Below are 13902 nucleotides of genomic sequence, written 5' to 3'. Positions count from 1 at the left end.
ACTTACTTGGTACAAAGCCTGTGTAGAAAGGTATCAGTCCAGCGCTGGTGTAAATTTTTTTATTAGGCCAATATGTCTGTGGTAGTCTCTTACCAAAGTTCCACACTGGGTTTCGTATCATAAACTGAAAGAACAAATAGGAGCTTTTATTTTCAAATTCAAAGTGTTGCAATACAAATTAATACACTTTTTAATCCACGTATGTACAACAATTTCCAAAAAATTGAAACTAATGCTAAAGCAGAATCAGATTGGAGCTGGACTAGGGCAATTGGGACACTAGGCTCAGCATAGCACAGCTGGACTGCAGTGATGGGACACCTGGCTCACCGTGACACAGCTGGACAGCAGCGATTGGGACATGTTTCTCACCATGGTGGCGCTGCACTATGGCAATCATGGCCCCAGGCTCACCATCTCACAGAGCCCATGGCACTGCACCATTCCGTGGCATTGCTTCCCCCACTCCAAGCCTGCAGGGAAAGAAGCCCCATCAACCCTAACCATACACACTGTAGCGAGAGTGATCAGGTAACCCTAACCCTATTACCAGCTCACCTTATTATTACTGGTAATAACTCACCTTACCTGATCACTCTTGTTACAGTGTGTATGGTAACACCCATTGTTTCACGTTCTCTGTGTATATAAATCTCCCCACTGTATTTTCCACTGAATGCATCTGATGAAGTGAGCTGTAGCTCACGAAAGCTTATGCTCAAATAAATTTGTTAGTCTCTAAGGTGCCACAAGTCCTCCTTTTCTTTTTGCGGATACAGACTAACATGGCTGCTACTCTGAAACAATATTCAGGTTACTCCCAGTCCCAAAGGACTGGTCACTTATCTAAGGTCAATTGCACCCTAGATCTCACACAAAAGACAACACTTGTAGCCAATCCTATTATAAACTTTCTAAGGATTTATTCACTAAGGAAAAAAATGAGTTATTTACAAGGTATGAGCCTAAGGGGACCATCTGTGCCTCAATGGTATGGCCAATATAATAATCCAGGGGTGCTGCTTTTCCAGGGTAAGATCTAATTATAGATAAGGCTCAGATTTTGTCATGGTTATTTTTAGTAAAAGTCACAGACAGGTACGGGCAATAAACAAAAATTCACAGAAGCCGTGACCTGTCCGTGACTTTTACTGCTGTGGCTTCATGGTTTCCCCCGCCACCGTGGTGGCTGGGAGCTGCATGGTTCTCTCCCCCATCTCCAGGAGGCTGTCCCTGGTCTCTGGAACCCTGAGGAATCTGTCGCCTGTCAATGGAACCCTGCACGGGTACCCTGAGGAGGCTGTCGCCTGTCAATGGAACCCTGCACGGGTACCCTGAGGAGACTGTCGCCTGTCAATGGAACCCTGCACGGGTACCCTGAGGAGACTGTCGCCTGTCAGTGGAACCCTGCACAGCTACCCTGAGGAGACTGTCGCCTGTCAATGGAATCCTGCACAGGTACCCTGAGGAGACTGTCGCCTGTCAATGGAATCCTGCACGGGTACCCTGAGGAGACTGTCGCCTGTCAATGGAACCCTGCACGGGTAACCTGAGGAGACTGTCGCCTGTCAATGGAACCCTGCACAGATACCCTGAGGAGACTGTCGCCTGTCAGTGGAACCCTGCACAGGTACCCTGAGGAGACTGTCGCCTGTCAGTGGAACCCTGCACAGGTACCCTGAGGAGACTGTCGCCTGTCAATGGAACCCTGCACGGGTACCCTGAGGAGACTGTCGCCTGTCAATGGAACCCTGCACGGGTACCCTGAGGAGACTGTCGCCTGTCAGTGGAACCCTGCACAGCTACCCTGAGGAGACTGTCGCCTGTCAATGGAATCCTGCACGGGTACCCTGAGGAGACTGTCGCCTGTCAATGGAACCCTGCATGGGTACCCTGAGGAGACTGTCGCCTGTCAGTGGAACCCTGCACGGGTACTCTGAGGAGACTGTCGCCTGTCAATGGAACCCTGCACAGGTACCCTGAGGAGACTGTCGCCTGTCAATGGAATCCTGCACAGGTACCCTGAGGAGACTGTCGCCTGTCAATGGAACCCTGCACGGGTACCCTGAGGAGACTGTCGCCTGTCAATGGAATCCTGCACGGGTACCCTGAGGAGGCTGTCGCCTGTCAGTGGAACCCTGCACGGGTACCCTGAGGAGGCTGTCGCCTGTCAATGGAATCCTGCACAGGTACCCTGAGGAGGCTGTCGCCTGTTGCCGAAATCCTGCCAGGGCCCTGCTGGCTGCCAGCTCCTGTCCCGCCGCCCCAGAGACTGAAGCAGAAAATGTCACAGAGGTCACTGGAAGTCGCGGCTTCCATGACCTCTGTGACATAAACGTAGCCTTAACTATAGAATATACCACCAGTTTGGGGTGTCTGTCCTGTTTTCTGACAGACTGTCCTGAGTTTGGCACTCTCAGTTGTGAATCACATATCAGACGGGTTACTATGAGAACTGAAATGTGGATGAAAAACTGGTTAAAGGGGAGACTACAATGGGTCATACTGAAAGATGAACTGTCAAGCTGGAGGGAGGTTAATAGTGGAGCTCCTCAGGGATTGGTCTTGGGACTGATCTTACATAACATTTTCATTAATGAAAATTTTCATGCACCCCCACAAAAAGTGTGCTAGTACACCTTGCAGATGACACAAAGTTGGGATGTATTGCTAATATGGAGGAGGACCGGAATATCATACAAGAAGATCTGGATGACCTTAAAAACTGGAGCAATAGAAATGGAATGAAATTTAATAGTGCAAAGTGCAAGATCATGCACTTAGGGACTAACAAGAAGAATTTTTGCCATAAGCTGGGGATATATCAGTTGGAAGTGACAGAGGAAAAGAATACCTGGGCGTATTGGTTGATCACAGACTGACTAAGAGCTGCTAATATGATGCAGCTGTGAAAAAGGCTAATGCAATCCTAGGATGTATCAGGCAAGATATTTCCGGTAGAGATAGGGAATTATTATTGCCATTATACAAGGCACTGGTGAGACCTCATCTGGAATACTATGTGCTCTTCTGGTCTTCCATGTTTAAGAAAGATGAATTCAAACTGGAACAGGTGCAGAGAAGGGCTAATAGAATGATCAGAGAAATGGAAAACCTATTTTAGGAGAGGAGACTCCAGGAGTTTGGCTTGTTTAGCCTAACCAAATGAAAGCAGAGGGGATATAAAATTGCATCAGAGGGATAAATACCAGAGAGGGAGAGTGTGGTGGGGCAGCTGCCCCACACAGGAAGAAGAAGGGGTTAAAAGCAGCACCAGGGAGTCTGCACAGAACCCACTAAGCAGGAAAGGGCTTATTGAGCCCACCAATAGGGGGAAGGCTTCCTGGAGCAGCCAATCAGGGCTGGCGAGGGCCATATATAAAGGGCTGCTCAGCAGAGTAGAGTCTTGCCCTGGAAGGCAAGGGAGGAGGACCGGCTGCCTGGAGAAGTGGGGCAGGGGCAGGGGCAGGGGCAGGGGCAGGGGCAGGGGCAGGGGCAGGGGCAGGGGCAGGGGCAGGGGCAGGGGCAGGGGCAGGGGCAGGGGCAGGGGCAGGGGCAGGGGCAGGGGCAGCAGAGTGCGAGGGAGAGCTGCTGGCTCACCACTGCCAGGCTGGGGCCTTGCTACAAGGGCTGAGAGGCTGCTAGGGCTACAGGGGAAGTGGCCCAGGGAAAACAGGCAGCGGGTTGGAGGAGGGCAGTAGGTGGCTGCTGGCTATAGGGTCACTGGGTCAGGACCCAGAGTAATGGGTAGGCCTGGCACCCCCCCTTGCTAATGAGGAGAGTGGCCAATATCCAGTCTGCAGTTTGCCCCTGAGGCAAGTGGTGGGACTAAGGACTGCCAGTCCTCTGGAAGGGGGAGATACTGGAGTGGGGGCACAGCTGGAGGACCGTGCCCAGAAGAGGACACTGCATCCCAGGGAGCAACATGGGTTCAAAGAGTGGAGACAGCAGTCACGGCAAGCATGACCCCACTAGGTGAAGGAACGCTGGAAGGGCTGAGAAGTTCTGGAGCAGCCTTCCAAGGGGAGAAGAGGGGGAAAAAACCTAACTGGCTTCAAGACTGAGCTTGATAAGTTTATGGAGGGGATGATATGATGAGACTGCCTAGAATGGCATGTAGCTGATCTGCAACTGCTACCAGTAAATGCCCCTAAAAGCCAGTGATAGGACACTAGATGGGGAGGGCTCTGACCTACTACAGAGAATTCTTTCCCAGGTATCTGCCTGGTGGGTTTTGTCGACATGCTCAGGGTCCAACTGATCACCATATTTGTGGTTGGAAAGGAAGCTTCCCCAGGGTCAGATTGGCAGAGACCCTGGATTGACTTTTTTTTCTTTTTTCACCTTGCTCAGCGGCACTGGACATGGGTCACTTGCAGGTTTAAACTAGTGTAAATGGTGGATTCTTTGTAACTTGAAATCTTTAAATCATGATTTGGGGACTTCAGTGACTCAGCCAGGGGTTAGGGGGTCTATTACAGGAGTGGGTGGGTGAGGTTCTGTGGCCCGTGATGTGCAGGAGCTCAGACTAGATGATCACAATGGTCCCTTCTGGTCTTTGAGTCTGTGAATCAGATCATGACAGCCTTAACTCTGTCCAAAATCAAAAGGTTGTTTGCAGATTCTTCATACTTTCCAAATCCTTAGAACTCTCAGAAATCTTGTGCAAAGGAGAAACATGTAAAAGGGTAATATTTTTTTTTTTTTGCAATTTTTCTTCATAACTGAAAGCTTCTGAAGTATCTGCTACAGAGAATTCCAAGAAGAACTTTTCCCTCGTTCAAAATAGTGTCCCATTTTTTCAATAGAACTGAGACTGTAGGTTGCCCTTAAAGATGAATGTCCACTGTCTCCGTTCCTGAGCTCCTCAGGGGTCCCTTCTAACTTCCGATGACATCATTTCCCCTAAGAGCAGATGGGCTGTCACTCACTCTGGGAACCGTGGGAGATTGTCCTGTGTACACTGGATGAAGGGCCAGGTAGTCTCAGCCCAGAGAATTTCCAGTTGGAACATATAGGCCAGCCCAGGCCACACCTCCAGAGAGACTCGGTGGCTCATCTGACGAGGGCCCAAGCACCTTCCATTGAGTTTCTCTGTAGTTTTTTCATACTGGACATTTGCTGGGCCACTTCACGGTCCTCTGTGCAGACTTCTACCAAACGCTGCATTATTACTACTGCATTTAGGTAAGATGCAGACTTTTTGGAAAGGAAGTTCTGCAGTCACTGGTTAAGGAGACTCCAAGCCCCGCCTCCTTCCATTGTGGCTTGTGAGTCACCTGAGTGGCATATATGTCTGCAAGCACTCAGAGAAGAAAGGTTACTTATCTGAACTGTTGCTCTTTGAGATGTGGGTGCAGACTCCCTACATTCCCTCTGCACTGGAGTCTCCAGTTTTGGCTTTTGGAGCAAAGCAACTGGGAGGCATCTGAGTAGCACTTCCCTTAAATAGCCATGGGAGTGGCTATGAGGGGCAAAAGGGAATGTGTATTGTGCCAATGTAGGCAAAAGTATCTGGCTTTGATGTACCGAGTGCATGCATACCTCAGCCAGTGCAATACACACCTGCACCCACATCTCCTAGAACAACCATTACAGTTAACATAAGTAACCGGTTTTTACAGTGACTCTGACCAAACCCTCAAAAACCATCTGGCTCCATTTTCCACCTGAGTAACCAACATGCAAAGAAGCACCTGAAAGTCACCTTCTGGGACACCAAACTCAGGCATGAGGACATAGGCGCCAACTTCCTTTCTTCCTGGTGGGTTCTCGACCCTCCTCCCACTCCTGCCCTGCCCTCACCCTGCCCCCATTCCCCCAAGTCCCCCCCCCCCCCGCCCTGCCTCCTCCCCTGAGCATGCTGCATCCCCGCTCCTCCCCCTCCCCCCTGGAAAGTCTTAAGCGACGCCAAACAACTGTTTGGCAGCGGGAAGCGCTGGGAGGGAGGGTGAGGAGTGGGAATGCAGCGCACTGTGCGGGGGGCGGGGAGAAGGAGGCGAGGAGGGGGGAGCTTCGCTGCCGGTGGGTGCAGAGCATCCACTAATTTTTCCCTGTGGGTGCTCCAGCCCCAGAGCACCCACGGAGTTGGCGCCTATGCATGAGGATTGCCCGAGGTACAGTATCAGCATCAGGCTGCTTAGAGCACTGCTTTCAGTTGCCTTTTCCTGGTCACAGACTTACAGCAGTCGGCCTTTCTGTTTGGACTAATTCAGTGTCTGTCTACCTTTTGTACTTCTTCCTATATTTGTTCTTATAGGTTATTGTAATATCTTGTGAATGTACACTCACTTCTTACAGGTGAGCTCACAATTAGGGTAAACTTGTAGGCCTAATTATCACAACACTGGTTGAAGCCCTGAACCATAAGATTAGATTATTGTCATGATCATGGTACAAATTTGTGAAGGAACGTCTAAGGCTTGTGACATCACCAGCAGTGACATCCCCAGAGGGAGTGGAGACTCTGGGGGGCTTGGTCAAGCCTGGAGCGAATTGCAAGAATGGATCTTGAGAGAGGAGGATCTGGGAATGGTGACAGGGCACTCACAGGGTACCAGGAGACGATCTTGGCTGTCCTTGCCTGAAGAGGTGTGCTAACAGAAGAAGGATTAGCAGGGCTCTGAAGAGACTGTATGTATCACTAACTAAAAACGCTTCCCACATGGTGAGCTTTGGTGGGGAGAAATTCCGGAGAGAAGATGGGGGACTCCTAAACTACCCAGTCACCCAGCAACAAGGTTTGGTGGTGAGAGATGACATGACACACAGATGCGTCACAACACACTATCTTTGTAAATAAATGAGATGCTCAAGACAGACGGGTAAGAGGAATGGTTTCTGTATATAAAATTATTTCTTTAACACTTTCCAGTTCCATGTTAGATTATATTTGTTCTTAGTACAATAAATAAGATACTTTTGTTTTCACTAACTCTAAGACTAAGTTTGCTATGTACTACTAGATTATCATGTCTCAGAGTGATGCTACATAATAATTACCACATGCTAGAGTGTATCTCCGTGTTTCCCGGTCCTGTGGAGAAAAGACTTTAACTATATTGAAATGAGACAAGGAGTGAATACTGGATGATGGCAGCAACGGTCCCACACAGAGTTGCCAAGTTTATAGATGTCAGCTTTTCACCAAAGGTTGTCACACAGAGGTACAAATGTTATTACCATCTTGGGTCAATAGATGCAATCCTAATTTCCCCATGACCCACAAAGGAAGGGGATGAACAGGGGGATTCATAAATTCACAAATTCCAAAGCCAGATGAGATGACCATGAGTAGGCTCAGCAGAATTAGATTTTTATTGTCTTATAATTTCAAGGGATAGGATCCATGGATTTTTTTAAAGCATTTTTAATCAATTTCAATATTCAGTTACAGGAAATTTTGTGGGGGGGAGTCAGAAAATAATTATTTAATGACAGACTATGAGATTCAAAAAATTAAAGCTTTATAATCATTAAAACACAAATCAATGTTGCATGTCAAAATATACAAGGAAAATATCCTTAAATCAAACTCTAATAAGTTCTCAAGCAGCATTTTTCTTATTTTGCCTGTCTGTAAATTTCAGCTATTATCAGTGGAAATAATTTTTTCATTAGTTTGTGTGTGTGTGGTGAAATCAGTGTTTACTGACATTTACCAATAAAACTGTAATGCTTCCGAGCCTACCCATGACCATCCAGCCTGACCCTCCACCACACACAGGCCACAGAACTTCTCCCGGAAACTGGATTAAAGTACAGCTTTCACTTTCAGAAGGAGATCCAATCTTGTCTTCAACTTTCCATGCACTGTAAATACCATCTCTCCAGTACACTGTGACAGTGATTATTCACCCCCACGGCTAGGAAAGTGGGTCTATTTCAAGGTTGAAGTTGTCCCGCTTCAGCTTTCTTGCTATGCCTTTGTCAGCAACGTTGAAAAGCCGCCACTCTCTGCTCTCGTCCCTGAGTACAGTGACCGAATCCCACTCAACCTTCTCTCTGAGAAGCTGAATAGGTCAAGCTTCTTAAGCCTCACGTCATATGACTTGTTTCCCTAGCCCTGATAATTTTTGTTGCCCTCCTTTGAACTCTCTCCAGGATGCCCACTGTGACAGGTTGGATCACAGAAACCCCCCTTGGGAACTGCCAACTGATGTGCTAAGACTACTTCTCCCCCTGCTTTCCCTGCCAGTTTGGGACTCCAGCACCCTGTCTTGCTGAGCCGGACACGCCAGTCTGCTCCAGCACAGACCCAGTGGCTGAACCACGTGCCCCAAAGCTGCAGACTTAACTGAAAGCAACTTAGGAAGTGTTCCTGTCTTTAACACTCAGATGCCCAACTCCCAATGGGGTCCAAACCCCAAATAAATCTGCTTTACCCTGTATAAAGCTTATACAGGGTAAACTCATAAATTGTTCGCCCTCTATAACACTGATAGATATGCACAGCTGTTTCCCCCCCCCCCCCCAGGTATTAATACATACTCTCAGTTAATTAATAAGTAAAAAGCGATTTTATTAAATACAGAAAGTAGGATTTAAGTGGTTCCAAGTAGTAACAGACAGAACAAAGTGAATTACCAAGCAAAATAAAATAAAATATGCAAGTCTAAGTCTAGTACAGTAATAAAACTGAATACAGATAAAATCCTCACCCAGTAAGCTTCCTTTTACAGACTAGTCTCCTTCTAGTCTGGGTCCAGCAATCACTCACACCCCCTGTAGTTACTGTCCTTTGTTCCAGTTTCTTTCAGGTATCCTTGGGGGTGGAGAGGCTCCCTCTTTAGCCAGCTGAAGACAAAATGGAAGGGTCTCCCCGGGGTTTAAATAGACTTTCTCTTGTGGGTGGACACCCCTCCCTCCCCCTGTGTAGAATCCCAGCTACTTATGGCATTTTGGAGTCACATGGGCCAGTCACATGTCCCCGACCACATGACTCAGAACTACAGGTAGCAGCCGTGGTTCACATGCTACCTTGAACATCCTCAAGTAGACTTCTTATGTGGATTGGAACATTCCAAGAACCATTGTTCCTTAAGTGTTTCTTGACTGGGCATTTAACTTTGCAAATTCCTTTTGAAAGAAGCTGACCAAATGCCTTACAAAGCTTACTTAGAAATCAAGCAAGTATACAGCCAATATTCATAACTTCAAGTACAAAAATGATACATGTATACAAATAGGAGGAGTGTATTCAGTAGATCATAACCTTTACAGAGATATGTTACGTAGCATATGTGGCATAAAACATATTCCAGTTATGTCATATATACATTCATAAGCATATTTTCATAAAATCTTATGGGGGGGCACCCTTACACCCACATCCTTCTTGACATGCAGATTCCAGAACTGGATATGCCATTCCGTGTATAGGGACCCTGGGCTCCTAACTCAGGCTTTGTGAATCACCTGGGTTTTTCTGGGCACCTAAAAATTAGACACTGTGAGGCTGTGCATCACAACACCTAACTCCAGGCTTCAACTCTTCAGGGCAGGGCCCATTTTTTGGTTCTGTGGTTGTACAGGGCTGCCTAAAATGGAGTCCTGGCCCACAGCTAGGGGTTCTGAGGTGCGAGGTAATACAAATTAGTAACCATAATACCACTGATTCACACAATCGCATTGTCATATTTTCCGTTCCATTCTTTGCACATTCTAATGTTTTGTTTGATATTTTGAGCACTGGTGCCCATGAGCAGAGGTCTTCATTGAGCTGTCCACAATGATGCCTAGATTTATCTAAGTGCTAATGTGTATAATACTAGTTTGTGACATGCTTTTAGATCTTTTCCTTCAGTATGAATTGTATATTAGCATTGCCTAATTTTCCACAGGCATAATGAATTTTTCTTTATTTCTCTTGGTTGGTTCCCAAGGTTCAGTTGGATTTCCATATTGAGGAGCCTATTGCTCTACCTTCTTTTTACCCAGAACTCAAGAAATATAAGCAATAAACTTTATTAATTTAAACCCAAAATCCTACTAGATGCTTTATAAAAAAAATACATCATCCTGGCCCTTAAAAATTTACAATATAAATTTACATGACACAAGGTGAAGGTGTCAAGCATTAGGGAAAGCCTGGGGCTTGGAAGGATGTGAGTTACAGCAATATGGTCATGCAATTAAGAAGTAAAAATTTTGAACATTGTTGACTTGCTTACTGTGGGCATCACAGAAGAGGTGAATTTTAAATGAGGATAAGGCAATAGTTGCATGCATTAAAGTTGGAATGGTGTTCCAGACACATAGTATGTGCAAAGACTTGAGGATGCTTATGGGAAAAACAGATAAAGCTTATATTTGATGGAATGGAGGAGGAACCAGCGCAGGGTTTTAAAGAAGCGGGTGACAGGACCAGACTGACAGCGATGAAGGTCATTTTTGCAGCTATGTTCTAGAGGACCACAGGGGCGGGGGGTAATGTGAGTGATGAGGAGGCCAGGCAGGAAGAGATCACAATAATCAAGATGGTACAGTACATAATATGGGCATGAGTTAAGAGTTTTTGCTGTTGGGAGTGAGAGAAAGGGTCATGTCTTGGACGTGGAGTGGAAGAACAAACAGCAAGGTTTGAACATGGATTAGATGGGAAGGGAAGAGTGAGATGAATGGGAGAGTTGATAGTGACCTGAAGGCTGCAAGCTAGAATGAAAACCAAGACGGTGGTATTACCAACAGTAACAGAGACAGGAGGAAGAGGCGTGTGTTTAGGAGAGAAAATCAGTGGATCTCTTTTACCCATGTAAAGTTGTAATTGTCTGAGAAATATCCAGGGCGAGATGTCAGAGATGCAAGCTGAAATGGGACTGGCTAGAGTGGGAGAGGTTGTGAGGGGAGAGGTAGATTTGTGAGTCGTCATCATCATAGAGAGGATAGTCAAAGCCATGGGAATGGTTAAGGTAAGGGTCTAGAGAGAAGTGCAGGGATCCAGCCCCGTGGGCCCCCTCCTCTGCACAGAGGCTGTAAGTGGGGAGAAGGAGGAACCAGCAAAAGAGATGTGAAAGAACGAATCTGAGAAATAGGAAGGGAACCAAGAGAGACTGGTATCACTAACGTCAAGGGAAGAGAGGAGGAGGGAGTGATCAGCTGTGTCAAAGGTCAGTGTTGAGGGAAAGTGAGAAGGTGCTGGGGAAGGAGGGACAGACCTTATCAATCTTCTCTGTAGCCGGTCTGGAAATTTCCTTTGGAAAGATTGTCCAACAGAAAATGACCTTTTTGTAAAATCAGAATTTTGGGTGGGAAAATTTCAATTTCACCCCAAAATTTCAATTTTCTGCTGAAAAGATGGCTCCCAGGGAGAACATGACAAAAGCCTTCCTGGTGGGCAGCCAGGGAACTGAGAAATTCCATTTCAGATTTCCCCAAATGGAATTTTTCAGAGTTTTCTGTGCCATGAAAAATGTTGAGTTTTTTTCTTTTAATTCCAAATTGAGACAGTTATTTTCTGAAATCTCAAATTGTCTGTGGGATGAAAATTCCACTTTCTGGTCAGCTCTTGTCTTCTCGAAGATATCAGAGAGATCCTGTGCAGAGAGGAAGGAAATATGGGGCATGGGGAAGATTTTATGAGGGAGTCACCAGTGCTGAATAAACAACAGAGTTTCAAGGTTTGAGTCTTAGTCCTGGTCTACACTAGGAGTTGAAGTCAAATTTAGCAGCGTTAAATCGATTTAACCCTGCACCCGTCCACATGACGAAGCCCTTTTTTTTTACTTAAAGGGCTCTTAAAATCGATTTCCTTACTCTACCCCTGACAAGGGGATTAGCGCTGAAATTGGCCTTGCTGGGTCGAATTTGGGGTAGTGTGGATGCAATTCGACGGTATTGGCCTCCGGGAGCTATCCCAGAGTGCTCCATTGTGACCGCTCTGGACAGCGCTCTCAGCTCAGATGCACTGGCCAGGTAGACAGGAAAAGGCCCACAAACTTTTGAATCTCATTTCCTGTTTGGCCAGCGTGGCAAGCTGCAGGTGAGTGCAGAGCTCATCAGCAGAGGTAACCATGATGGAGTCCCAGAATCGCAAAAGAGCTCCAGCATGGACTGAACGGGTGGTACGGGATCTGATCGCTGTATGAGGAGAGGAATCCGTGCTATCAGAACTCCGTTCCAGTTTTCGAAATGCCAAAACCTTTGTCAAAATCTCCCAGGGCATGAAGGACAGAGGCCATAACAGGGACCCGAAGCAGTGCCGCGTGAAACTTAAGGAGCTGAGGCAAGCCTAGCAGAAAACCAGAGAGGCAAATGGCCGCTCCGGGTCAGAACCCAAAACATGCCACTTCTATGATGAGCTGCATGCCATTTTAGGGGGTTCAGCCACCACTACCCCAGCCGTGTGCTTTGACTCTGTCAATGGAGATGGAGGCAACACGGAAGCAGGTTTTGGGGATGAGGAGGAGATTGTAGATGGCTCACTGCAAGCAAGCGGAGAAACCAGTTTTCCCGACAGCCAGGAACTGTTTCTCACCCTGGACCTGGAGCCAGTACCCCCCGAACCCACCCAAGGCTGCCTCTCGGACCCGCCAGGTGGAGAAGGGATCTCTGGTGAGTGTACCTTTTTAAATAGTATACATGGTTTAAAAGTAAACATGTTTAATGATTAATTTGCCCTGGCATTCGCTGCCAGTACAGCTACTGGAAAGTCTGTTAATGTGTCTAGGGATGGAGCGGAAATCCTCCAGGGACATCTCCATAAAGCTCTCCTGGATGAACTCCCAAAGCCTTTGCAAAAGGTTTCTAGGGAGGGCAGCCTTATTCCATCCACCATGGTAGGACACATTACCACACCGGGCCAGTAGCACGTAGTCGGGAATCATTGCATATTGATTGCATTGCAGCGTATGTTTGCTGGCATTCAAACAACATCCGTTCTTTATCTCTCTGTGTTATCCTCAGGAGAGTGATATCATTCATGGTCACTTGGTTGAAATAGGGTGCTTTTCTTAAGGGGACATTCAGAGGTGCCTGTTCCTGCTGGGCTGTTTGCCTCTGGCTGAACAGAAATGTTCCCCGCTGTTAGCCGGGGCGCGGGGCACATTGCAACCTTGGAATGAAAGCACGTGCTATGAATGTAATGTTAACAGCTAGGTTTACCGTGAAAGTGTGTACCCATTGTTCTACAAAATGTGTCTTTTTAAATACCACTGTCCCTTTTTTTTTCTCCACCAGCTGCATATGTTTCAAGGATCACAGGATCTTCTCCTTCCCAGAGGCTAGCAAAGATTAGAAGGCCAAAAAAACGCACTCATGATGAAATGTTCTCTGACCTTGTGCTGTCCTCCCACACTGACAGAGCACAGACGAATGCGTGGAGGCAGACAATGTCAGAGTGCAGGAAAGCACAAAATGAATGCAAGAGGTGGCGGGCTGAAGAGAGTAAGTGGTGGGCTGAAGAGAGGGCTGAAGATGATAGGTGGCAGCAGCGTGATGAGAGGAGGCAGGATGCAATGCTGAGGCTGCTGGAGGATCAAACTAATATGCTCCAGTGTATGGTTGAGCTGCAGGAAAGGCAGCAGGACCACAGACTGCCACTGCAGCCCCTGTGTAACCAACTGCCCTCCTCCCCAAGTTCCATAGCCTCCTCACCCAGACCCCCAAGAACGCGGTGGGGGGGACCTCCGGTCACCCAGCCACTCGACCCCAGAGGGCTGCCCAAGCAACAGAAGGCCGGCATTCAATAAGTTTAAAGTTTTAAAGTGCTGTATGGCCTTGTCCTTCCCTCCTCCACCATCCCACCCGGTGCTTCCCTCCTCCACCACCCCTCCTGGGCTACCTTGGTAGTTATCCCCCTATTTGTGTGATGAATTAATAAAGAATGCATGAATGTGAAGCAACAATGACTTTATTGCCTCTGCAAGCAGTGATCGAAGGTGGTTAGCTTACAGGGAAAAAGAG

The 13902-nt window shown here is 47.2% G+C and overlaps 1 protein-coding gene across 1 annotated transcript in view; it reads right to left on the bottom strand.

Moving 5' to 3' along the window:
• FAM166A (family with sequence similarity 166 member A) overlaps nt 1-13902 on the bottom strand; it is a 58522-nt gene that overhangs the window by 9069 nt on the left and 35551 nt on the right. The window contains exon 7 of the mRNA XM_043530334.1: nt 7-124. Within this exon, the coding sequence (XP_043386269.1) occupies nt 7-124 (118 nt within the window). The remainder of the gene's footprint in view (nt 1-6; nt 125-13902) is intronic.

Source organism: Chelonia mydas, chromosome 16 (assembly GCF_015237465.2).
Source record: "Chelonia mydas isolate rCheMyd1 chromosome 16, rCheMyd1.pri.v2, whole genome shotgun sequence".
Lineage (NCBI taxonomy): Eukaryota > Metazoa > Chordata > Testudines > Cheloniidae > Chelonia > Chelonia mydas.
Note: the sequence above shows the minus strand (reverse complement) of the source record. Positions and strands in the feature narration are given on the sequence as shown.